This window comes from Ixodes scapularis, unplaced genomic scaffold (assembly GCF_016920785.2).
Source record: "Ixodes scapularis isolate PalLabHiFi unplaced genomic scaffold, ASM1692078v2 PGA_scaffold11__112_contigs__length_91849675, whole genome shotgun sequence".
Taxonomy (NCBI): Eukaryota; Metazoa; Arthropoda; class Arachnida; order Ixodida; family Ixodidae; genus Ixodes; species Ixodes scapularis.
The window spans coordinates 64,407,699-64,430,664 of record NW_024609837.1 but is presented as its reverse complement, the minus strand read 5'-3'; the positions used below and the strand labels follow the sequence as shown (position 1 = coordinate 64,430,664).

The 22,966-nt window shown below is 44.7% G+C and overlaps 2 protein-coding genes and 2 non-coding genes across 5 annotated transcripts in view; 3 read left to right on the top strand and 1 right to left on the bottom strand.

Annotated features, from left to right (window-relative positions):
- Nucleotides 1-979: 979 nt before the first annotated feature.
- Nucleotides 980-1,052, top strand: Trnas-gga. Its single transcript has one exon. It is a non-coding gene; the product is annotated as a tRNA-Ser (tRNA).
- Nucleotides 1,053-1,692: 640 nt separating this feature from the next.
- Nucleotides 1,693-1,765, top strand: Trnas-gga. Its single transcript has one exon. It is a non-coding gene; the product is annotated as a tRNA-Ser (tRNA).
- A 7,148-nt stretch (nucleotides 1,766-8,913) lies between these two features.
- Nucleotides 8,914-15,085, bottom strand: LOC8035530 (immediate early response 3-interacting protein 1). The gene is made up of 3 exons (XM_002399636.3): nucleotides 14,911-15,085; nucleotides 14,719-14,814; nucleotides 8,914-9,071 (listed from the first exon to the last, which is right to left on the bottom strand). The coding sequence occupies exons 1-3, from the start codon at nucleotides 14,999-15,001 to the stop codon at nucleotides 9,016-9,018; spliced, it is 243 nt and encodes an 80-aa protein (XP_002399679.2). The 5' UTR covers nucleotides 15,002-15,085; the 3' UTR covers nucleotides 8,914-9,015.
- Nucleotides 15,086-15,305: 220 nt separating this feature from the next.
- LOC8035528 (CDK-activating kinase assembly factor MAT1) overlaps nucleotides 15,306-22,966 on the top strand; it is a 29,580-nt gene continuing 21,919 nt past the window's right edge. Inside the window, exons 1-2 of one of the 2 annotated variants that reach the window (XM_002399637.4) lie at nucleotides 15,306-15,509; nucleotides 20,614-20,855. In XM_002399637.4, coding sequence (XP_002399680.2) covers nucleotides 20,616-20,855 — 240 coding nt within the window. In that variant the 5' untranslated portion in view covers nucleotides 15,306-15,509; nucleotides 20,614-20,615. Of the gene's footprint in view, nucleotides 15,510-20,610; nucleotides 20,856-22,966 lie in introns of both variants that reach the window. The other variant, XM_029983175.3, reaches the window with a different exon arrangement.

The following is a 22,966-nucleotide window of genomic DNA, read 5'->3' as shown; positions in this document are numbered from 1 at the left end:
GGCAGAAAGGCCAGAAAGTGCGCCTGTGTTTGTTATTAAAAATCCACGTGCTCCGAACGGCTCGAACCATGCCGAGCTCTCCGATTGGTTGTTCGTGGTGCCGAAGACGCCGTTGTCATAGCAACAGCTCCTTACGAGAACGTCGCTTTCCTCCTCTCACTTAAGAACGCGTTCGTGAATACCGATTTCTCCAGTTCTTACGATGTTCTTAACTTACGAACTTCTTAGCTAAGTTGTAAAATAAGAAGCTCTTCGTGAGTTGTTTTGTGTGAGGACGACGCCCGGCGGGGGGAGGAGGTCGACCCGCGTTCCCGACTTCGGGAACGCAGGGACTCTTCCCGCGGATGCGATAGAGATCGGACGTGTCGCGAAGGTTTGCCCGCTCTGGACTGCGCTCTCGGGACGGTGTCGACAGGGTGAGCCTTTCATCTGACCTCGTTGGCGCAGGGGTTTTGGGACAGTGTGTCTTTTGGTGTTCCAGTAAACACAGTTAGACCCAGTCCTATTCTGGTACGTGCTCCTCCTTTTTAGGGAAGCGATCAGTTGTGCGGCTGACGTTCGGACCCGCCCGGCGGTGTTCTAGAGAGAAAGCTGCGGGGTGGGAGTAGGCTTGCGTGGCGTCTGCCAACTAGAGACCGCCGCTGAACCTTTCGGTTGCCACCACCCGTGACCATTCCGCACAGACTATACGGATTTTTTCGGTCGCGCACCAGTCACCTAGCTGTGTTTGGAAACTTAGAACAAAACGAGCGTGTTGGTAACAGTAATTAAACACGAGGGAGATACAGAGAAAGGGGGGACGGACAACACTGTCCTTTGCCCCCTTGTTCCCCTTCTCTAAGGATTATTTTCGTAATTATTGTCCAGCTCGCTTGCACCTTTGAGTTATCACAATAATCTTAAAATGCAGGCCGATCACCCCTGTTGGAGCTAGACTGGTGGCAGCTGGTAAAACTTATTTGCTCAACTGACGTCTAACTCCTGGTTAGCTCAGTTGGTAGAGCGCTCCACTGGAAATGGAGATGACCCTGGTTCGATACCAGGACCAGGCGGATTTTTTGGGTCGCGCACCAGTCACCTAGCTGTGTTTGGAAATTTAGTACAAAACGAGCGTGTTGGTAACAGTAATTAAAGGAAGATACAGAGAAAGGGGGGACCGATAACACTGTCCTTTGTCCCCTTGTTCCCCTTCTCTAGGGATTATTTTCGTAATTCTTGTCCAGCTCGCTTGCACCTTTGAGTTATAATAATCTTAAAATGCAGGCCGATCACCCCTGTTGGAGTAGACTGGTGGCAGCTGGTAAAACCCATTTGCTCAACTGACGTCTAACTCCTGGTTAGCTCAGTTGGCAGAACGCTCCACTGGAAATGGAGAGGACCCTGGTTCGATACCAGGACCAGGCGGATGTTTTCGGGCGCGCACCAGTCACCTAGCTGTGTTTAGAAATTTAGTATAAAACGAGCGTGTTGGTAACAGTAATTAAACACCAGGAAGATACAGAGAAAGGGGCGACGGACAACACTGTCCTTTGTCCCCTTGTTCCCCTTCTCTAGGGAATATTTTCGTAATTCTTGTCCAGCTCGCTTGCACCTTTGAGTTATCATAATAATCTTAAAATGCAGGCCGATCACCCCTATTGGAGCTAGACTGGTGGCAGCTGGTAAAACCCGTTTGCTCAACTGACGTCCAACTCCTGGTTAGCTCAGTTGGTAGAGCGCTCCACTGGAAATGGAGAGGACCCTGGTTCGATACTAGGACCAGGCGGATTTTTTCGGTCGCGCACCAGTCACCTATAGCTGTGTTTGGCGATTTGTGTTGGTCCTTTGTCCCCCTTCTCCATGTAATATTTTCGTTATTCTTGTCCCGCTCGCTTGTATTTTTGCATAATGCATTGTCATCATGAACAGGACAAACGTCAGTTGCCACAAGCTTCGGCCGGGTACCGTACAATATATGTACTTAAGATGAAACAGCATGCAATATCGAGGGTCATCAGAGAAATAGGACTTAATCAGGAAATAATTATCATAGAAGATATGAATGCCCACTTAGATTTCGACAGACTCGCGGATGCAACAGGAAATATGTTAGAAGAGTTGTGCGATGGACCTGGATCTGGTGTTAGCGGTGGAAAGATAACGTGAGAAACTCCCACTCAACAATTGACTACTGCGGCTGCCTGACGTCCCGCAAACTCTTGAACAGATCATGAGGTATACAGAAATAGATGAAGGTAGAAAAAGTATAAGAATTGTGACCACAAGAAAATTAAGAGTATACATTTGACACGTCGGAACCTGAACCACAAGCTCAGGAACAGGAAGGTAAATGGAGTCTAAATGATACTCAGCTAGAGGAAGAATCCAAAAGGATTGAGAACATATAAGCGCTCAGAATGAGAATCGACATATGCGGATCTAGTAGGTATTTTTCGGAAGGAATTAGATATATATCAAATTAAACCAAGAGGAAAGCGAAAACGAGAGCACGAACCAAAAAGCCGATGGGAAAAAGAGGTCAAGGCAGCCATAGCACGATGCGATTCCAGCAGAAGTAGCGTCAAAATTGGACAACTTTCAGCAGAGGAAAAGGAAGGCATCAGCTTTAGTACAGGCCAAAATTGGGAGTGCAGGTGCATAGTAGATGATGAAGATAAATTTATAAAGAAAAGAGATAGGAATGCAGCAAAGAGGTTTTGGGAACACAATAAAGCGAAAGGGAGAACGACGGAAAGGTGGCAATACTTGCTGATCGCACAGGAGGGGAGAAAGGTAGACGTGGAAAAAGCACAAGAATATACAGGGTGTTTCACGAAAGGTGGACAAATTTGATATTGCGAAAACTACGCGTCGCAGCAAAAAAAAGACGTGTCGTTTTGGTCCTGGGTCAGGGGCCTATTTAGGAAAATTATTAACGACTGGGATAATTAAGTAGTTAATTATTTTTGCGTAATTCACTTTTTTAATATTGTGTTTAAGGGCATGGTTTGGTTTCAAATAGAAAATTGCTCAGCATCTTCCAAAAACACTAAACCAACAAATTGCAGAACGATAGAAGGCACACGAAACATTTTACGGCTTTCTGAAAAACCGGACAATTTTGACGGGTTTTTAAGTTTCGGTTTGCTATCGGAGCGTATCTCGGCCCCAACGGCACCGCGCCCCGTGGAGAAATAGTGCCACCAACCTCTGCTGCGTCGCGCGAGGACAGCGCAGCAGAGGTTGGTTGCACTATTTCTCCTCGGGGCGCGGTGTCATCGGGGCCGAGATGCGCTCCGATTGAAAACCGAAACTTAAAAACCCGTCGAATTTGTCCGGTTTTTCAGAAAGCCGTAAAATGCTTCGCGTGCCTTCTATCGTTCTGCAGTTTGTTGATTTAGTATTTTTCGAAGATACTGAGCAATTTTCTAATTGAAACCATGCCCTTAAACACAATATTAAAAAAGTGAATTACGCAAAAATAATTAACTACTTAATTACCCCGGTCGATAATAATTTTCCTAAATAGGCCCCTGGCCCAGGACCAAAACGACACGTCTTTTTTTTTTGTTGTTGTTGCGACGCGTAGTTTTCGCAATATCGAATTTGTCCACCTTTCGTGAAACACCCTGCATAAAACAGACAATCGAAGAGGCTTTTTTTTTTTCCAGAGTTATGCAGATAGTAAAGCAAAGAATACAGGAACAAAATGCAGGAGTGGAATGCAGGAGTGGAATGCAGGAGGAGAATGCAGGGAAGGAATGCAAATTCTGGGCGAGCTTCAAAATGGATTCCGAAGAGATAGGAGGCTAGAGCCAAGAAGACAACGTCTTCGTCATCAACTCAATGTGTAGAGATAGCAATGAAGAGTAAGCCCCGTGTAGTTAGCTTATTTGGACATCAACGAAGCGTACAATATAGTGCAGTGGTCTCAGACTCATTTGAGCGTGTGGGCCAGATAGCCGACACTATAGGAAGGCCAACGTTAGACGGGGGGGGGGAGTCGAAAGATTCAAAAGGGAAGAGACCTCATGCTCTATGCTTTTTGTAAACTCAGTTTTGAAAGTACCATCTTTAGATTTGATTTGTTTATATCATTACTTTGGGCCCTGACCTGATGGGATAACAATGGTTAAAATAAAACCGCCCCGCCAAAGTGCTCGCACTTTTGATAGAACGAGAGAGCAAGTACACTGTCGTTCCTTTTGCTCAATTCACTCAGAAATTAACAAAGCTCAAAATGTCTCTAAAAAACAATCAATTATTTGACAATTCTTGTTTTTCTGACGATTTCTATGACAACACCCAAACTTGTCTTTTAATGGTGGTGTTTTTTTAAGGCGAGAATCCCGAGCTCGTTGCTTTATCTTCGGCAGTTGCTCCTGCAGATCGAGAGTTCGCGCAGCCGAGAAGCGTCCTTCAACAAAGAGCTCGCGCTTGTATAGCCTTGTAGCGGAATTGTTGTACATTACATAAAGTTGAGAAGCAAAGATTAAAGCGAAACAAAGGGCAAATGAACACAGATAAGTAAAAACTATGTGAATACATTAAAAGAGCGGAGCGATTTTTCGAGTGAAAATGAATCGGCGAGATGAGATCACGAAGGCAGATGCCATTTCTAGCGCTCGAGACATTGGAATCGAAACTCGTAGCCGGTTGCCTGCGGGCCGCGTCCAAGCAAGTCGCGGGCCGCATGCGGCTCGCGGACCGCGCGTTTGAGACCCCTGGTATAGTGGATCAGGAAAAACAACGGGGTCAGCTGAAAGGGTATATACTCGGGGACAACTTTTCTTGGCAATGCAGTCAAAGGTGCGGGCACGCGTGCCCTCTCCCTTTTTGAGCGCGGACCAAAGCTGTGCGCGCTCTCTCCTCCTCTCCTCGAAAATGCCAAGAAAAGTTGCCCCCGAGAATAGCTTAGATGCAGATTTGATTACCGTAATATCCCGAGAAATAGCGCACCTAAAACTGAGAGGAAACTTGATGAGAATAAGGGGTGGGCTAACTTTCGATGTGCAGTCAAGAAAGGCTAAAACAATTATATTTTCAGATAATGTGTTATTGCCAAACCTCTTATCGCAGCGAGGGGCATGTGCACATAGACATAGGCTGGTCGTTCCCCGAGAGTGGAGAGGAAATAAATCGGATTTTGAAGTAAGGTTAACTGAAATGGAGATACCCGTTGGACGCAGAAAATATTCAAGTATTTATACATGAAAAGTTTAAACACAAAATCTACAAACCGAACCCAAAAGTTGACATTAAAATATCCGCACACTTGTGTTCGGGCTGAGCAGAAAAGCTCAGTGAAAGAGGGAGTGAAAGAAGCAGAAAGGAAAATGTTGGAGGGAAGAATGCAAGAAAAATCAACTTTAACAATATGCAGGTCACAAAAAACAGGATACAAGAAAGTAAAAGGTGTTTGATAATTAATGTGGAAGTTATTTACTGTCCGAGGCGAGAACGGGAGTGTTAAGGACTATAGGGCTAAATTTCAAGAGATAGACACATTATGTGCCGTATGCCATAGTATGAATGAGATGCTAAAACTTTTTGTTTTGAAGATTATGGGGCTTTGTCCTGTCCTTCCTGAAGGGGTAACGGATCTGGTGGGGGTGCTGGGTTTGGCTGGCAACGTTGGAAGGACGGAAGAGAAAAGGGTTACAGTTAGGGGTGTCGCGAACCGGCCGAGGTTCGAGTTCGACCAGGTTCGACTTTTTCGAACTTTTCGTGAAAATTTCGACGAACCTTGTATTGAGGTTCGACTCGTGTGCGCATGCGCGACAGGCTGGCCAGTTGGCTTCGGATTGGATGGTGATGGCTAAAGAATAAATTAAGGGCACCGCTGATTAGTTATTTCAGTTAATACAGTACAAAAACTTAAGTTATTAACTTCTTTAGTGATTAGAATTGGTTTCTTTTAATTGCAACTGTTCATAAAATAAAATCACCCTTTGCATAAAAATAAATTCTCCAAACCTAGACATGCTTGTATCAAGGACTGGCCACACTGTCCGCAAAGTCGAACCGGTCGAATTTGGTGCAAAGTTCGAAGGTTCGTCGCACTGGTTCGACCCGGTCGAACCTCGAAAGTTCGACCTAAAAATCCGGTTCGACAAAAGTTCGCGACACCCCTAGTTACAGTTACGAAGAGAGGTTAGTAGAATGGTAGAAATTATCCAGTGAAAATGCAATGAAGTAAAACTAACTAACACAGCTGGGTAAAATTTGGGCTGCCTCCCACGTGGCTCCGGCCCAGTCTCAACCCTGTTTCCTAGTGAACCCAGTGTTGGGGTAACGCCGAATAGGTATCACAGAGGCAAGTTGGCAACTCCCTCGCCGGGGGGAGAATGCAAGAAGTGATGTTTCTAGTTGTTCCCCGATTCTTTAAAGATGGGGATGTCCCACATAGTTACAAAAATTTAGAGGGGACGCTTAGAAGGGAGAGAGGAGGAATCATATTTTTGGTTTCTAGGCTAGATGGCGCAAGCTGCCGCCCGTTACATAGGGTATAGCCATTATTCCACCCTGGAGGCAAGTTTTATTACGTAACACGAGGCTGCGCTGCGGCGAAGCGACATACCCAACTTGGCGAAGTCAAGTCCGCGGACGCAGCTTCTCTGCAGTGCATGAGTGCACGACGAGAAGCGCACTCAAAGGAGCCAAATAAACCACCCGAACAAATAGAAATATCCCTAAACTTCCGACTATTAAAGGGGCAATGCAATGATTTTTGTACTTTGCGCAAATACCGCTTAGAACGGGTCGCTGAAACAGCCGTTCGTTTTTTTACCACACGCAATCAAAGTCGCCGAGAAAATTAAAGAAAAACGAGCAGCGTTCACCCCCTCAACACACAGGCAAAATAACCGGTTACGTGATCTGAAGCCGATTACATGCCGCCAATGCTGATTATAGCCACGCTGAACTTGGCAAGGTACAGGACAAGCGCTGAGTTCCAGATATTGTTATGGTTCGGCTATTGTCTTCATTGCAGCGATTGGACACGGGCCACTACCCAAATGCTTCTCGAGCTATTTATCACGATCCCAAATTGAGCGCCCGCGCAATGCTCAGGTCCAATCTATGAGCCGTATTCAAATATTGTCACTGGAGGATGCTGCGATCCCCCAGTTACGTCATCAAGTTTTGCGAAGGAGAGGTTGATTGAAAACGCTCGCATTTGTCCTTGAAATTACACCGCAACAAAGGAGTTTTTTTGGCCAGAGGCGTTGCGCGCGAGTATCCTTGAGTCCCACTAGCGCCAGCAAGTTCGTTTAAAGTAAAAAAAAAAAAAAAAAAAAAAATTATTCCGATTGAATAATCTTGCATTGTCCCTTTATTGAGTTACATTCGATACGAAGATCATATAAAATCGCATATTATTCTGAGCGATACTGGAAAGTTCTGAAAATTCAAGTCGCAAGCTTTTATAATACTTACTAAAACAAATCGGCCGCGAACAGTGAAGGATTCCTTTAGACTCATTCCGCCTCACACAAAGCAGACCACTACAAAAAAAAAAAAAAAAAAAAAAAAGGTTAGAGGTTTGACAATATTTTTGGAGGATTCGAAATTTCAAATACTCTTTTTTTCCTCACTACACAACAATGGAACTGCTTACTTGAATCACATGTCATGATTCGCATGAACGATTTGCTTTCCTTTTTCAATGAGAACATTCAATCCATCGTTTGTGTTTCCCTTCTCGTAGCATTGTACAGTAACTTTTTTGTTTTATTGTTCCCAGAAGTGTTCTGCTTCATAGATGTGTGTGCGTAGATTATTTTTAGACCATGTAGCCCACCCCCTTTTCCATAGTGCTGTTGGGCTCAGAAGGGTACCTCGAATAAATAAATAAAATTTCCCCTTACATACTGACAGCGTACGACGACTGAAATGTTAGCTTCTGTATTGGTAAAGTGCACCGAGATTTCGCTGCAGTGTTGGTGCAAGTTGGGTCAAATGTAGCAGGGCTACATTTGATGTGGCTAGTTCCTTTGGTGCAGTAATCGCAACACTCAGAAAAATGTGCTTGTACTACCCTTGCATAGTATCCTTTCATTCTTTTTGGCTGCTAAATAGGATTTGAGGTAAGTAAAAAAGAGACATGGTGAGTGAATGAATTTCCTCCGAGATAAATAAATCTTATAAGTGTTTGAATATGGGCATGATTGTGCAAGTTTCATTTCGCACACATGCACATAAGTAGAGGCAGACCTGAATTCAAGCTGTGTTCAAAGCAAAATCGAAGGAAAATTATCACAACAACCAAGAATGAACATAAGACCATAAAGAAAGAAATTCAAGTACTGAATTTAAATGAAAACAAGAAGCAGACCTGAACTTCTTCAGGTCTGCTTCTTTTGGTGTTTTTTTTTTTTTTCCCAGATACTGTGAACGACTTATTTTTCGCGGGCTCTATAGTTCGTGATTTAGGTCAAAGCTGAAGTTTTGGAATAATTCGCCGGTTCTAATTTTCGCGACGCGGTGGGATCTCAATATGAATTCCAATGTGTTTACATTTTACCGGCATTGTTCGTGGATCCAATTTTTCGCGAAATTCGCAAAAATGAGGTCCTCGCGAAAATTAAGTCGTTTACAGCAACTTATTTCAAGAAAACACAGTTTGGTACTTACCCTGTTCATTTATTTTAAATTATATGTAATGCTAGAGTAGGAGCAGACTGGAAATTTACTTCCCCCAACCCACAACCATTTAGGTGTTCATGCAATAAAATTGACAATGGGATTGACTTCCCAATTCAAGGTGTAGCTTGCATGACTGTGCTATGGTAGGCATTTCAAGGCTCTACGTTTCTTAGTACAATATTCTTTAAAGGTAATTTGAAATAGCAGTTGAAGGATTATCACCATGTAAAGTGGCTTTGAAAGCATCTTTCGAGCGTTTAGATGCACTCACAAAATGACCCGCCGTTCCGTACAAAACAACAGAGATTTAATATATGCACAGGATGCTTGACACGGCCATCGGGCACCAAAAGTAGGAAACGTCTCTCGTTCTCCTCGCAGTCGTCCTCAACCCAGTAGTAACTTGAATATGATGACGAGGATGTTGATGAAGATCAGGGGAACTGAAAAACAAGTGAAGAGAGGCTGAGAGTCAATGTACTGCACACCCTTTGTCTCAATGCTAGCAGTAAACTATCGTAACACCTCCAAAGATTGTCCCCCCTGCACAAAAGCCAAATTAGCTCAAAAAGGGAAGCAAAGCCTCAAAAGCAACCTGGAAAAGCTATAAAAAAAACAAAAACGCTAGACTTGCATTTTTAGGCACTCACGTCTGCATCAACTCCTTTGTGGGTGGTGAGCGCTACAGGGGTACTCCAATTTGCCTCAAAATTGTCTACACACACCAACAAACATAGCTAATACCCCTGTCCAACGGGCATGTTAAATGACATTTAAGCGAAATGACATTACAGCTCGGCCAATCCGCGTGTTAAATACGCCACGCGGCGCATGCACGCGCCACGTGCAGACAGGACCGCAGGCTGATTCGACGAGCGGTGAATGACATTCGATCAAAATGACATTTACTTTCCTGTCTGACAGGGGTATAAGCTAGTTTGCTGGTGTGTCCTTTTAAAAATGAAAGCCTCTACCTTTAAAACAAACAAACAAACTGAAAGCCTCCACTGGTAACAATGAAAAAGTGATGCCAGCGGAAGGCAGCAGTTCACTCTTTGGGCAGTACAATTGGTTCCCAACCGAGTTCACGCAGTTTGATGGCGTCCAATGAATGCTTTGGAAACTGGCTCCAGCACTCGCGTAGCAGCACGAAACAAATGTACTGCATGCTCCGTTTTCTCGACCTGCAACACCGTCTGCCAGTGACGTCACGGCACCGAAAAGTGCAGGTATATTTGAATGCTGTTTTTGGCATTGTCTTCATTTGTTATTTTCATAATAACTATATTGAATTTAGAGAGAACTAAACGGCATGAAGCTCTGCCCCCAGCATGCGCCCGCTGCTTTCTGTTGCGCATCGGCTGCGCGTGCTTCCGAGGCACCGATACATCATTGAAAGTACAAAGCTTGCACTGGGGGCCGAGTTACGACTGTATCCTTATCCTGTCCCCATTTATAGACTACCCTTTACCGTACCATAATACAACCTCAATGTCAATCGAAAGAATTTCGCGTTTTATGGGTTTATGTCTTTCTTTCAAGTTTGGTGTAGATGAGAAACAAATATTTATTTGGGATGTAAGAGTGAATGCTTATCTATTCAGGGATTCTATAGAACATAACAAACTAAACATTGCACTGCCTTATAGCAAAACGGAGTGACCTTTCTAGGCTAGGTGGCGCAAGCTACAGCCCGTTATGAAGGGCACAGCCATCATCATCCATCCATCCATCCATCCAGTGCAGGCAGAGTTCATGGTCAACCCAAAATGAAGATGTATCTAAAAGCTTCTTAAAATTTAAGTTACTTCTTCCTTTCTTAATACAACAAGCATAGCTTTATTTTTTCTTTTTAATATGACGAGCTATTTTGCTTGCTTTGTGCAGAGTGGGTAAAAAAGTGACATCATGGCACAGTTGTAGCGATGGCTGCCTCGCCTTTTCTGCGGCTCTTCGGTTCTTTACTCTGATCGAGGACTCAGCCTTCAAAAACGGGGAGACAAAATACCTCGAAAGGTATGCTGCTTTTGTCGACTAACTACCAGGTGCGCTATAGTAAATAAAGAATTCGCCGCCGAAGTGTTAACCCACTAAAGAGAATGTCGTCTGCTGGAGATTGGTGGGACATGTGCTCAATCCCTCTCCCTCTTTTTGTGCCTCCTTATGGATGCACAGAAGTGTATTGGTGTAGGGAGCCTTCATGTGCGCTTTGCTAGGGTGATGCCACCCTTTGTAATACCACTCGCCGACAAACCAGCAGCCATTTTGGTTCTCGGCGATAATCCGTGGGGCTTATAACCCTCCGGGAAACAAGCACCTTATCTCACAAGTTCGGAGCAGCGTTGTGGAACCCACGGAGGGAGGATTAGCATTTCCCCCCTCGGATGGGAGGACCGATGGACACAAAGGCCACTTTCCGGCGCACGGGGAAACAATGAGATGTACAAAATGGCGGTGGAGGAGGGTGTGGGAAAGGGAAACAGGCAGTTGGCATCACCCTATGCGAAGCGCACATGAAGGCACCCTACACATCATTCCATTTAGCGCTCTCTGGGCAGCACCATTTTGTTCCACCGCAGCGCCCTCTCCACACATTCGGGAAGTTCAGCGGGTTCGGCGGGGTAAAACGAGAGAGAGGGCACGCGCCCGACTCCGCTAGCAGACGACAAACCGGGAGGTTGCCGTTCTGCATCTTTGGGCTGTATCGGCGGGCTCTACCGAACACCGAACTCTCGCTCGTGGCTGCCGTTGTGAACTGGTTCGCGTCCTTAGAATAGGTTTGGCTACTCCAAAATCAGCCTATAGCTCTCTGTTCTATTTTGCTAAATGATCAACTAGCCTATCTTTTCCGTTACTTAAATAGCAGTTGAGTCAGCCGGCAGTACTACCCTCAACTACTGCGTGTATTGCGGTAGGAGAGCACGTTTTATTTATTATTTCAGACTTCCACTCATGGTCGCTAAAGGCCTACACCAGTACAAACTTTGTATAGTAAAAAAAAAAAAAAAAATACAGCAACCGGATTTACTTTTCGCCAAAGAGACCGGTCAATCTGACACATTTTTTCCCTTTTTTTTTTTTTTTATTTGCACGCTGGTAACAGCGCAATTGGACCCTGTGAGTCTTTTTATCTAGCATAATATTACACGACATCTGGCATACCAAAATCTGCGCATCTGCGCTTGAAAGTTCCAAAATTACGCGATTTTAAAAAGAGTTTGCACGCCAGCCGGACGCTAGCTACAGCCCACTCGGCGGAGCGGACGACATACGGGGTGAGAGGGGGAGTGCATTTTTTTTCTCTTTTACCCTCTCTGCTATGACCCTAATGGAACGGTCTATATTATTGGTGGACTTCGTCGTATTCAAGGGCAGCTCAAAGTCCAATTGATCTTGACGACGGGAGCACCACAAAGAGACAACCAGAAACTGATGCTAGAATTCGTGCACCGAGTTCTTCTTGGAGAGCGAGTGACATGTTCCCGCCCTGTGACTTCACTTCCCCAAAAAAAGTGGCTGCGCCGACGGAAAAGTTGTCGAGACACGAATTGCTGCACTTTTTCAGTAGAATCATACATAGCCCAGAGAGTAAAGATGACCCAATTGGAAAGACAAAACATCAATTAGTAGTACAGAAAAAGTTAGTTTGTGCATCTGGCGTGAAAATGAATTAGCGTGCTGCTCTATTGAACAATGGCGGTGTGCCGACGGCATGTCAACAGGACTTGCTCTCGTGCGGCAAGATGGAACCATGGAATACCCCTGGAAAGTTTGAGGATTTCCTGAGTTGACAAGCCAGTTCAAAAATGCTGCCCTTCTTTAAATCTGGGCAGGATGTACGGGCAATAAATAGAGTGGTCACTGCAAGCTTCTGTCAATCAACCATGGTGTCTTTCTACCTATGTGGTGGGAGCAAGCCTCCTAAACCTTTCCAGATTAAAACCTTAGAATGTGCTTCATAGCATCACCAACATTTTTACTTTACTTATATGACTGAAATGAAATTTGTAGGGGGGTTTTTAGGATTAGATAAGGGGGTACTACAGAAATTTTGGGCTCTCTAGGGAAATTTTTTTAGAAGCTAGACATTTGTGTATGAAGCTGTGGCACCCTTCTCTAAAGCCGTGGTCACACTGTCATACAAGAGAGTCTGCAAGCACAAGTCACTGCAATGTCTGTGGTTCGGATGCCGCATGTCAAGTTTTCTCCTTGAACTCGTTGTCATGCGGCATTCGAAGCATGCATCTCGCGGTGGCTCGTGTTCGAATCTGTATGCAGACTACCTTTTGTATGAAGTATAAGCAGTGCGACCCTGGCTTAAGGAATCTATGACATGCAAATTAAGCCAATAAACCACAATTTATTGCTCAAACACAAAGCAGAAAGTGTAAGACTTCAGGCTATTTATTTCATATAATGAAAATATAAATACTTGTCAAAGAAAAACTAGAGCGATAAATTAGGAGAATTTTCTTTGTATGCCGATTTAACAATTACATCACATTTTCCTAATTACGACTTTAACCTAATGCCAAATAAAGCAGATAGCACCGTGCCCCAGTAAATTTCAGTTCATAAACATCTGAGACAAGGTATAGGAATATTTTCACAATTGAGCGCAAGATTCCTTCGGACGATGTTTGTAGCAAAAAGGGGAAACTGAGAAAAAATTCAAAAGTTGAGAGCCTTTACTTTATTAATATCTCACAATCTGCAGGGCTTTTGCCACCCGTGCCCCACGACATTTTGTGTTTGTATCATAACCGTGCGGTCGGAAGTGACTGTGCGACTTGACAATAGTTTTTGGCTTGCCGCGCTCCCGTACAGTATGCTCCGTTCAGCTGCTTGGGGCTTCATCAAAGTAGGAGTACAGGACCCAGGACTCAGTGCGCCTATTAGTATGAGTAGCAGAGGACGCCGGAGTTCGCCATTGCACCTTCCGCACAAGGAGCGGACGAACTTGCTCACTCTGATTGGAAGATACAGCATGTAGACAGAAGTAGAAGGAAGCCTATGTCCCTGCCCACTATGCACTCCAATCAGAACCAGCTTCTCGAACGGCAAAGTGCCTTATATGACATGATGTTAGAAACAGGAGCTGGTGCCTACATTACTATACCCGTTTTCACCTCAAGAAAAAAGAAAGTTTTGCTCAATGTTCATACGCCGCGTGAAGTAGTTCTTACAAGATATGGTTGTCGGAGGTAGAACCAATGCTTTTGGCGTTTGAAACGTGGACGTCTCGATAGGGTAACATATCTAATCTAAAATGCACCTACATATATCACACTTCTCAGCATAAAGAGGAACATTAGTAATATTCCGCGAGAAGCCATATCTTTTTACTACGGCTCTTGAGGTGAAAACAAATATAGGTCAATTCAGTTGGAAAACTCCCACCGAGAAGCGAGCCACACTTTCCCCCAAATACCACCGCCCGTTGTCCGAAGCACTGTACAGACGCCGCAAACAAAACTGCATTCTTCAGAGACACTATGGCAAAGTGCCGTCTAGACACCATAGCACCCATACCCAAAATGGGGGCATGTCGAACGACGGGAGACAAACCTCTGGGGGAGAGGTGGTACCGTACATGGAAGTGGCGTCTATGGGCAGTGGTCGTGGAAACGCTGCTATCACATCATACAAAAGACAGTCTGCAGTCAGTGTCTGAGGCATGTTCATTCCTCGTGTGACGGTCATGTTCAAAGCCTAAATAAGTACAAGGCAAGCTTCTAAGATGCTCAAAGCATACCCTTAAACACTACTGTCATCATGTCTGAAGTATGACGTATGAGCAGTGGGACATAACTGAGTTGATCTATAGTAAGTTACAGCTCAAGAACGCAGGACGAGGAAACGGAAGGCCGAGTAGGAGGAAGCAGACGAAACGCTGGAGAGGAGAAACAGACCTCTTCCTCTCTCCAGCGTTCCGTCTGCTTCCTCCTCCCCGGCCTTCCTTTCCCTCACCCTACCTTCTTGAGTTGCCTCATCTTCTAAGCTGTCATAGAAGCAGAGGTGATTGCTCTCAAAACTCGAATCGCCTCCACTCTCCGTAGCGCCGACCACGAACAGCGATGAGCCACTCACTTCTCATGACGGTCCTCACGGAATGGATCAGGTTGATGATCTGCGACTTGGCACCGGGTTCGAATCCCTGCGATACCTGTTCCCGGCCCCAGTTTACTGCAAATGGGTACAGACAAAGAACGATTAGGCATTTCTAGATTATCCCGACAGAAGCGAAGACACCGGTGGACGATCAGTCGGGACCGCGCTCACTTTTTTCCAGGAACCTTTTCTCGTGAAGTACTGCAATCGCGTTCACGCATAGGAGTGCCGCTTCGAACAGGTTGTAGAGAGTGATTGCCATAATGAGCCGGAATTATGAGACTCGATCGAATATCTTACACCGGCTACGCAGTCAACACGCAGAACATTTCAGGCCAGATGATGACATTTGCGGATTGACTTGTGGCTTAAAACGGCTAGTACGACATAATGCCACGCGGCAGCCGTCACTATTAAAAGAAAGCAAACGTAGTAGACTTGATATTTTTATAAATATTTCGAATAATGTATTACCAATAACCAGTCATATTTTATTTTCTGCGAGAGTACATAAGCTCTTTGGAGTACAAATAGAGGCGTTTCACAAAGTCGATTTTGTAGTCAATCCAAAGACAAGATTTAATTTCCCAGTGTGGAACTGAGTTGTTGAGCTGTGGTTTCTGTAATCTTGAGAAGGCATACTAATATTTTGTGCTGCGAAGTCGCATTATTTAAAATCCCCAGGAGGGTCGCGAGTTATTCCTTTCGCAATTCTTAGGAATGCTGCGGTTGACGTGAAGCTCTTGCCGAACTTGTCAAGCAAATCGCACGTGAGTTGCTGCTCGTCGGTGTTCGCAGTGTGCTTTGTCGTTGTCATGTCGTTTTTAACGAGCGAAAAACGCGTGTAATCTTAGTACCTCGCACTTCTCAGTCTTAACGAACTCCGCGTCGTTGCAGGCTGCTGTCAGTGAATGGTTTTCATCTCCTGAGCTCTATCTCAGCGAACGGTTGGCGGAGTAAAGCTCACCCGCGAATCTGCTAGTTTTCGAGAAGTGATTCACGCTTACAGAAACCCGTATTTATTAACCAACCAATTATTTTTATCTACTGCGTACAGGAAGATCGAAGGTCGTCCTTACTGGAAATCGGTAGCCCACTTACGTTGATAAATGTGGTTAGGTTACCCATAAGAACACCGCAGGAAAGCTGCATTGCAGGGAAAAGGCCAGATGTATAATTTAGGAGAAGTGAACATTGGCTACCCTGCATCGTAACGAAAGCTGGAAAGAAAAAAAAAAAAAAAAGGAGTTGCAGATTGTTAGTGTTTTCCTTCACGCGAACCACACTATTTTTAACACTTTCAGTTTTACTTCACCTGGAAGTGGAAGAGCAGTGCACCCTTACTATTTGTTCGTCAAATGTTGCTTGTCCCTAAAATAAAGGGGGTTTACTTTCTGAATTACGTGAACAATTTAGTTCCCTGTTCAATAAACAAAATTTATAGATTGAAGTATATTTCTCCCGTGCTTCTGCCTCATTGCGTTTGTGTGACGGAACTAACATTCAATGAGTCCTGTCAGCAGGTCAACATCATTGTACAGATTTAGTAGACATTTTGGGCTTAATGACACGATAGAAAAATGTAGCACGGCACCCGAAAGCAATTTTCAGGCATTAGTGTGTAAGCATGGTCCAGGAACATATACTATATTATACAAAAAGTATGCCAATAATGTGCCATTTTTTTTTTTTTTTTAGTATAGTTTATTGTGCAAACGAGAGATGCATTTTGCTTGCTGTGGAATTGGGTTGTACTTAATAAGCAAGTGGCATACCGTCGCCAAAACAGGACTTCAGCACCCCATTCTTTGCGATTCATTCTGAACACTTCACATGCCGATGATGTGCTTGAATTCAAAGGCCTGCTCTGTACACACTCCAGCGTTTACCATTCCACAGCCCGATGCGCAATGTCAACAGTCCAGCACAAACGGTTTACTTGCTTTGCAAAGAATGTATGCAAAAACACTGAAAATGACAATGGCCAGAAGCCCTTCACCGCCGCTTCAAAGTGCCATGTTTAACCGTCACATTCAGTTTAGCACGTGCAAAGCTTCGCTGCAGTCTCTGAACTGTTCACTTACCGCGTAGCAGACGTCCCTCAAAGGGCTCGACAACTGTGGTGTCATCTGATGGTGTGCATGAGAAACGGGGACAAAAGTTGGATGCCTCCAGAGATGGCATTACTCACCGAGCTTTCTTACACCATGATAGCAGCTACGTGAAACACTTTAAGTTTTGCTCTTCACAGCCATAGGTAATTGTGCAGAGAAGCTGAGACCTGGAAAAAGAGATGGTGTATTGTACAGGTGAAGCCAACTTTAGGGGGAGCTAGAGTAATCTGAAACTTGAAAAACCATTCACGGTGTGACCCTGTTCACTAATAGCCTGCAGGTTGAACAGACTGGAGAATTGGCATTGGAGATCAGTTTAATCTCATGCAACATTGGGTGAAAACTCTGGTTTGCAAAACTTGGTAACTAACTTGGTGTTCACTGTTTCAATTATTTATTTGATACCGCAGACGAATGGATGGACCTAGCGGAAAGGGCAGAAGAAAAAGAAAAAACAGCAAGGCCTATGCAAGATCATACAACAAGTTAATAGCAGATCATCGAAAAAACCAACGGTCAAAATGTAGCAGGAGCATGTACAAATATATACCTTCTTTGCACTAAGTTACAAAATAGACAAAAAAAAAAAATGTAAGAGTCTAGTGAATGTGAATATTTATAAAAATATATTTCTCTGAAAACAAGAAATCCTTCTTACCCTTACCCAATCATTGCCTTATTTCACTGTGCATCTATTTTAAAACTATCTTTTGGACGCCCAAGAAAAAGAAAACACTGAGTTTTTGATTAAGCAGGTCATGAAACATTTTAATGACATTCTGAGCTATATGAAATCCTTTTCATTCATTAAACAACCCATGCTCATTCTTTTATACTTCTGGATTCATTTGCTAGCGTGAAAAAGGTGATTTCGGTTTCCTGGGGAACTTCCCTCTCAGTTCTACAAATACATCACAATAGGTAACCAATAGGAAATTTTTGTTTTCTGCGCAAGATTGCAACATAGACTGGACTTGATGGGCAAAGCTAGTGCGTCGGATATCTCTCCAACTGCGGTGCCATAATAACGTCACGTACGCGAGTCGACGGATTACATCTGCCAACTGCTATCATGCTCAGATACTTGTAAGATGGCCGACACTCATTGAGCTCTAGCATCGCCCATTACACTGCAGTCAGCTTTTAGGTTTCGAGCCGTACGCCGACACCGTATGTTGTTTGTGCTACCCTACGTCGCGGAGAGTTTGAGGAAATTGTTTGCGACCTTGATCGATCGAGTCGTGTTTCGATATGATTGTCTAATGAAGAGCTGTGAATGTGTTCTCGCTTTGACCAGAAAACTGCTGATTCACTCTCAGAAAAGGGATGAGAAGGCTGGAAATATAAGCGAAACGAATCATCCTTGCGTACTTGGGGAGTGGCATGTCAAGTTACTGCCGAGAAAGATTGCGGTAAAGAAAAAAATAACGGAGAACTCGCGACCCGAGTGCCGACCGCGTAAATACCAGTACAACGTCCTACAACTACACCCATGAAAATAAGCGGCCCAAAACGGGTGTGATGATAGTAGAGAGGTCCTGCGTGCCAGTCTTTCCTTCCTACTGACTTTGCAAAGTTTTAAGTTCAAATCCTCTTGGGAATGTAATTTTATTTGTTTCACTTTATGTTTTATTATAATTATAATTTACAGTGAGCTTCCACAACCGCATTCCGCAATGAATACGAGTTGCGGCGGGACAAGCAGCATGGTTACGATGGTTAAGAACAGCAGTAAATGATGCTTTTATCACTCGCAATTTATTATTTTAAGTTTAAATAAAGTTGATTATCGGTTCAACCTTTTCCCATAGCTAACATGACGTTTTATTGCTCACGCCACCCTAGGGTGTTTCACGGTCGTTACAGACTTTTAAAAAAATCAAGCACCGTTTGTAAAATGCAGATGCAATATTTTGCTATAATACTTAGGAATAAATGTCTTCGTCGTTTAATGAATATAAAAAAAATTAAATTCCTGCAGATAAATTTTATTTTCATGACCCCTGTAATGAAAATATAGTTAATGTGCAGGAGAGCTGATAGGAGTTTACCGTGGATGATATTAACCCAAGACTGGGATGCGAGGAAAACTAAAGTGATAGAGAAAACAAAAAGAGGGACAGACGTCGTCTCAAAGAGAAAACAAAAAGAGGGACAGACATCGTCTCAAAGTCTTGACTACTGCATGTATTCAACTACCTTCTTTCTATGCCCTTATCTACCTCATGCGTTTCTTGCATACTCTTATTTATTTAATCATTTATAATACCTCATATTCCCATTCAAGGGCATAACCTGGGGGAGGGGGGAGGGGTATTTACAAGATAGAGTAGAATGCAAAGATGTGCAAGGAAACCAGTGATACCTTAAAAAATATTAAAAAAAAGATCAAAAGACAGGAATTGGAAAAAGCATATGTAAACAGTAATAATACTGGTTGCAAGATATGTCTTAACAATATAGAGGAAACATGAGTCAGCATGAAAGAAACTATGAACAAAATGGATATATTGCGAAGCAATATGCAATGATCTAACCTGGAAAGGGGGATCAGTGGCCGAGTATGTTAACTTGCTACAGCATGGAGCATGACAAGCGAAAGCTCATCCTGCAGAACCCGAGGATACTGAGCTCGATCCCCATCCCTGCTTGTTTCGATCTGGATGAGTATCGTACCGGTGTGCGATCATATATCACTGCTGCATGGTGCACGTTAAAGACCCCGGGCTAGCGGTCGTACTGCACTGGCTAAATTCTTCATCTACAGCTGAGACAACAGACGCACATTGGGGCTGACTTCCCGCTGTTTAAGCGAACATGCAACAGAATTACTTTTCCTAAATTGGACTGAAAAAACAAGCTCTCGCAAGTAATACTTATAGTCAGGACAGCACCATATGCTGTAAATACTCCTATGTACTTCAAATAGGGTGGACAGTAAATCTTGCGTCGTAAGACAAGCCAGAAAAATTCGTGCCTGCACATAGAAAGGCCAAACATTCACCGTATATACATTGAGATGGTGCATTTTAGCTGGTGAAATTTTAAGGCGTAGCTCTCTTCCTGCGCAAAATTAGATCAATGGTGGACTGGTTTGCAGACGACCAAGTTAGCGATACTTATGACGCGTGGCACCATCTCCCGACAGGTGCGGCGAGCCGACAGCGAGCATCGTTAACCCTGTCAAATGCAAACTTGCCCACCGTCGACCTCGGCAAGTTTGTTGGTCTTGTTTTCCACAAAAAAGGAGCTACGCCTTAAAGTTTGTCAGCTGAAATGCACCATCTAGATTCGTATTCGCTGAATATTTGGGCTTTCTATGTGCATGCGCCGGTTCTTCCGGCTCCTATTTTAGCCTAGGATCCACCGTAGCCACCCTACTAGTATTGTCACGAATAAAATGAGCAGGCAGATGATAGTAAAATTGAAAATAAATGTTTAATGAGGCAAACTCGTGCCTACAAACTTAAAAAGAAAGGTACCAGCATTTTGCATCGGCGAAGGAAGGGTGACTGTCCTGAAGCAGCACGTCACCGCTGCTCTTATACGTGCGGTACATTTGGGAATGTTCTGCACCAGAACACACGATGACAGCCAAGAATTGGCTTTAACTTTCCAGGAGAACATTGGTTGATAAAAGAAAAGAACTAGGCTGAGCGGGGCTCGAGCCCTGTTCCTGTGCGTGGCAGCCGCGTGTGTTGCCAACTCTTTTATGCACGCAGTGACATTTCTTATATGCCCCGCGTGCCGATTCCAGCAGTCATGGACGACCTGGCGTGCCCGCGCTGCCGGACGACCAAGTACCGGAACCCATCGCTGAAGCTGATGGTGAACGTGTGCGGGCACGCGCTGTGCGAGAACTGCGTGGAGCTGCTCTTTGTCAAGGGGTCTGGCTCCTGCCCCCAGTGCAACGTGCCCCTGAGGAGGGGAAACTTCCGGGTGCAGATCTTCGAGGACGCCGGGGTCGAGAAGGAGGTGGACATACGCCGCAAGATCCTCAAGGTGGGACTTGAAGGGATGCTGTGTACGCATGACACGGTTGTGGGAAGTTGAAAACATCCCAGCCCATTATTGTTGCACGGCCCCTTTAATCTTCTAAGTGGGGAGTGTATGGGTGCGCAATCATGCCCTGGAAAAAATATTTTCACTCAAACACCTAAAAATAATTTTTCACATAAATTTTTTTTATTGGTTTGTTTAATGTAAACGAATAACACATTGCCTTTTTTTGTGCTAAGGTCAGGCACGTAGCCAGGATTTTGCATTGGGGGGGGGGGGGGAAGGGGGTTTGCCCATGACAAAATGCTGTTTGAGGGGGAGGGGGGAGAGGAGGTCCCAGCAAAATAGAAGATTTTTGGGCGGGGGGGGGGGGGGGGGCCTGGGCCCTTTGGGCCCCCCCCTGGCGACGTGCATGGCTAAGGTGCAGAGAGGGGGAGGTGCTGTTCATTTTTTACTTGCAATATTTTAAATGGTAGGTCGTGAAGACGTTTTTTTTGTAAATAAATTCCAGAAAAAAAAAATAAAGGTGTCGTACATCTTTAGGCATACTCCTAATTTCAAGGCCAAAATAGAGGTGCTTCTAAAGACACGCCTCCCCTTAAAGGGGCCCTGCAACGACTTCTTGACTGGTTTTTAATTTGCACCAAACCTGAGCAAACCGGACGTAGTAACTTAATGAAACTTTTCTGTTCTCGTAATTTGCTTTATTTTAAAAGCGATAGGCAAATCAAAATTACAAAAACAAACAAAAAATAACCTTTTTCACGACGTCCTTGGTCTTGGCTTGGGTGGCCAATGGTAGAAGCGAAGCGATTGGCCGATCGGCTGTGGCTTATGTTGATGGCTGCTTCCCCTGCAGCCGCACGCTCGTCAACGCATTGTTGCTTGCTTCAGCCCGCCACCGCTCTTGCGGGCATGGATTTACTGGGTCTGTCGGAGCTGGAGTTCCGAATCCTCGATAGAAGTGCGGAGGTGGGAGTAGTACCGTACGAGGACACTCCTCGTAATTGTCCAGAGCACGCTGGCAAGGCCTCTTAGCCCGAAACTCGACGACGCTCAAGTTCCAAGCGCGAGACCACAGGAGACAGATACTTTTGCTTCTTGCAAAATGTACTGCCGGCGTCATGCGTCGTCTGCTAGGGTCCGCGGAAGTGCTTGCGCTGACCTGCGCCACGTCTTGAACTGCTTGGTGGCGGGTATGTCGATGGGTCATTGTGCGTTGATTCTCGTTTCCGTGCTTTCTAAACTGCATTTGTTTCTTTTCGCATCTAAAATACTGAACAAAAACTACTCTCATACATAGTTGAAACAGTTTGTGCCACTTATATTTTGTATTTTGACTAAAAAATAGCCCTTAGTCGCAAGGCAGGAGCGGACTGGGACCGACGATGTCGCGAATTCGTCACATACTGCGCACGTTTGGCACCACGGGGCGTCTCTGTCGGAGGAGGAGGAGGTTTTCGCATCGTCTGGTCAAAATATGACGCACTGATTTTTGGCAACTCTCTTCGTGCCCGCTGGGTTGCCCAAACCACAAGAGATGTGGAAACAGCAAAAAAGGTGATTGCAGGGCCCCTTAAAGGCCGCCTACCAAACTTGATATTCTGCAAGGCTTTTCCTCCTTTCACGTCTTCGAGCAAGGGAAGCGAAGGATGGAGAAAAGGGACTAAAGAAGCCAAGCACGAGTCCGCGCGCGCCCTTACGGATTGGGGGTGGGGTGTTCATTGTGCGAGTATGTGAATGGAGATAAGCCAGTAAAAAGGGTACCCCTACAAGGGACACGCCACAATCTGTGCACCGGAGGATTAGCGAAGGAAGCTTCCAGAACCAGGAAACGAGAACCAAGTTTGTTTCTCGCGTTGAGCGGTACGTCTTTTGCTAGATGCTTCTTTGATCAGTGCAATTTTTAATGAACATGAATTGATGTTTTTCTTTTGTTTTAAATAACTGCTGCCCCCTGTTGGAAGCCTGGATCGGAACGCATTGGTATGAAAATTTGAGGGCCATATGGAAGGAAGAGTGAAGAAGCTTCTTTGTACGAGGGGTGGGGGCAAAAGATAAGCTGCAGATGAGCCTCAATATGTACAAGGGATATAGTGGGGGAACTCAATCAC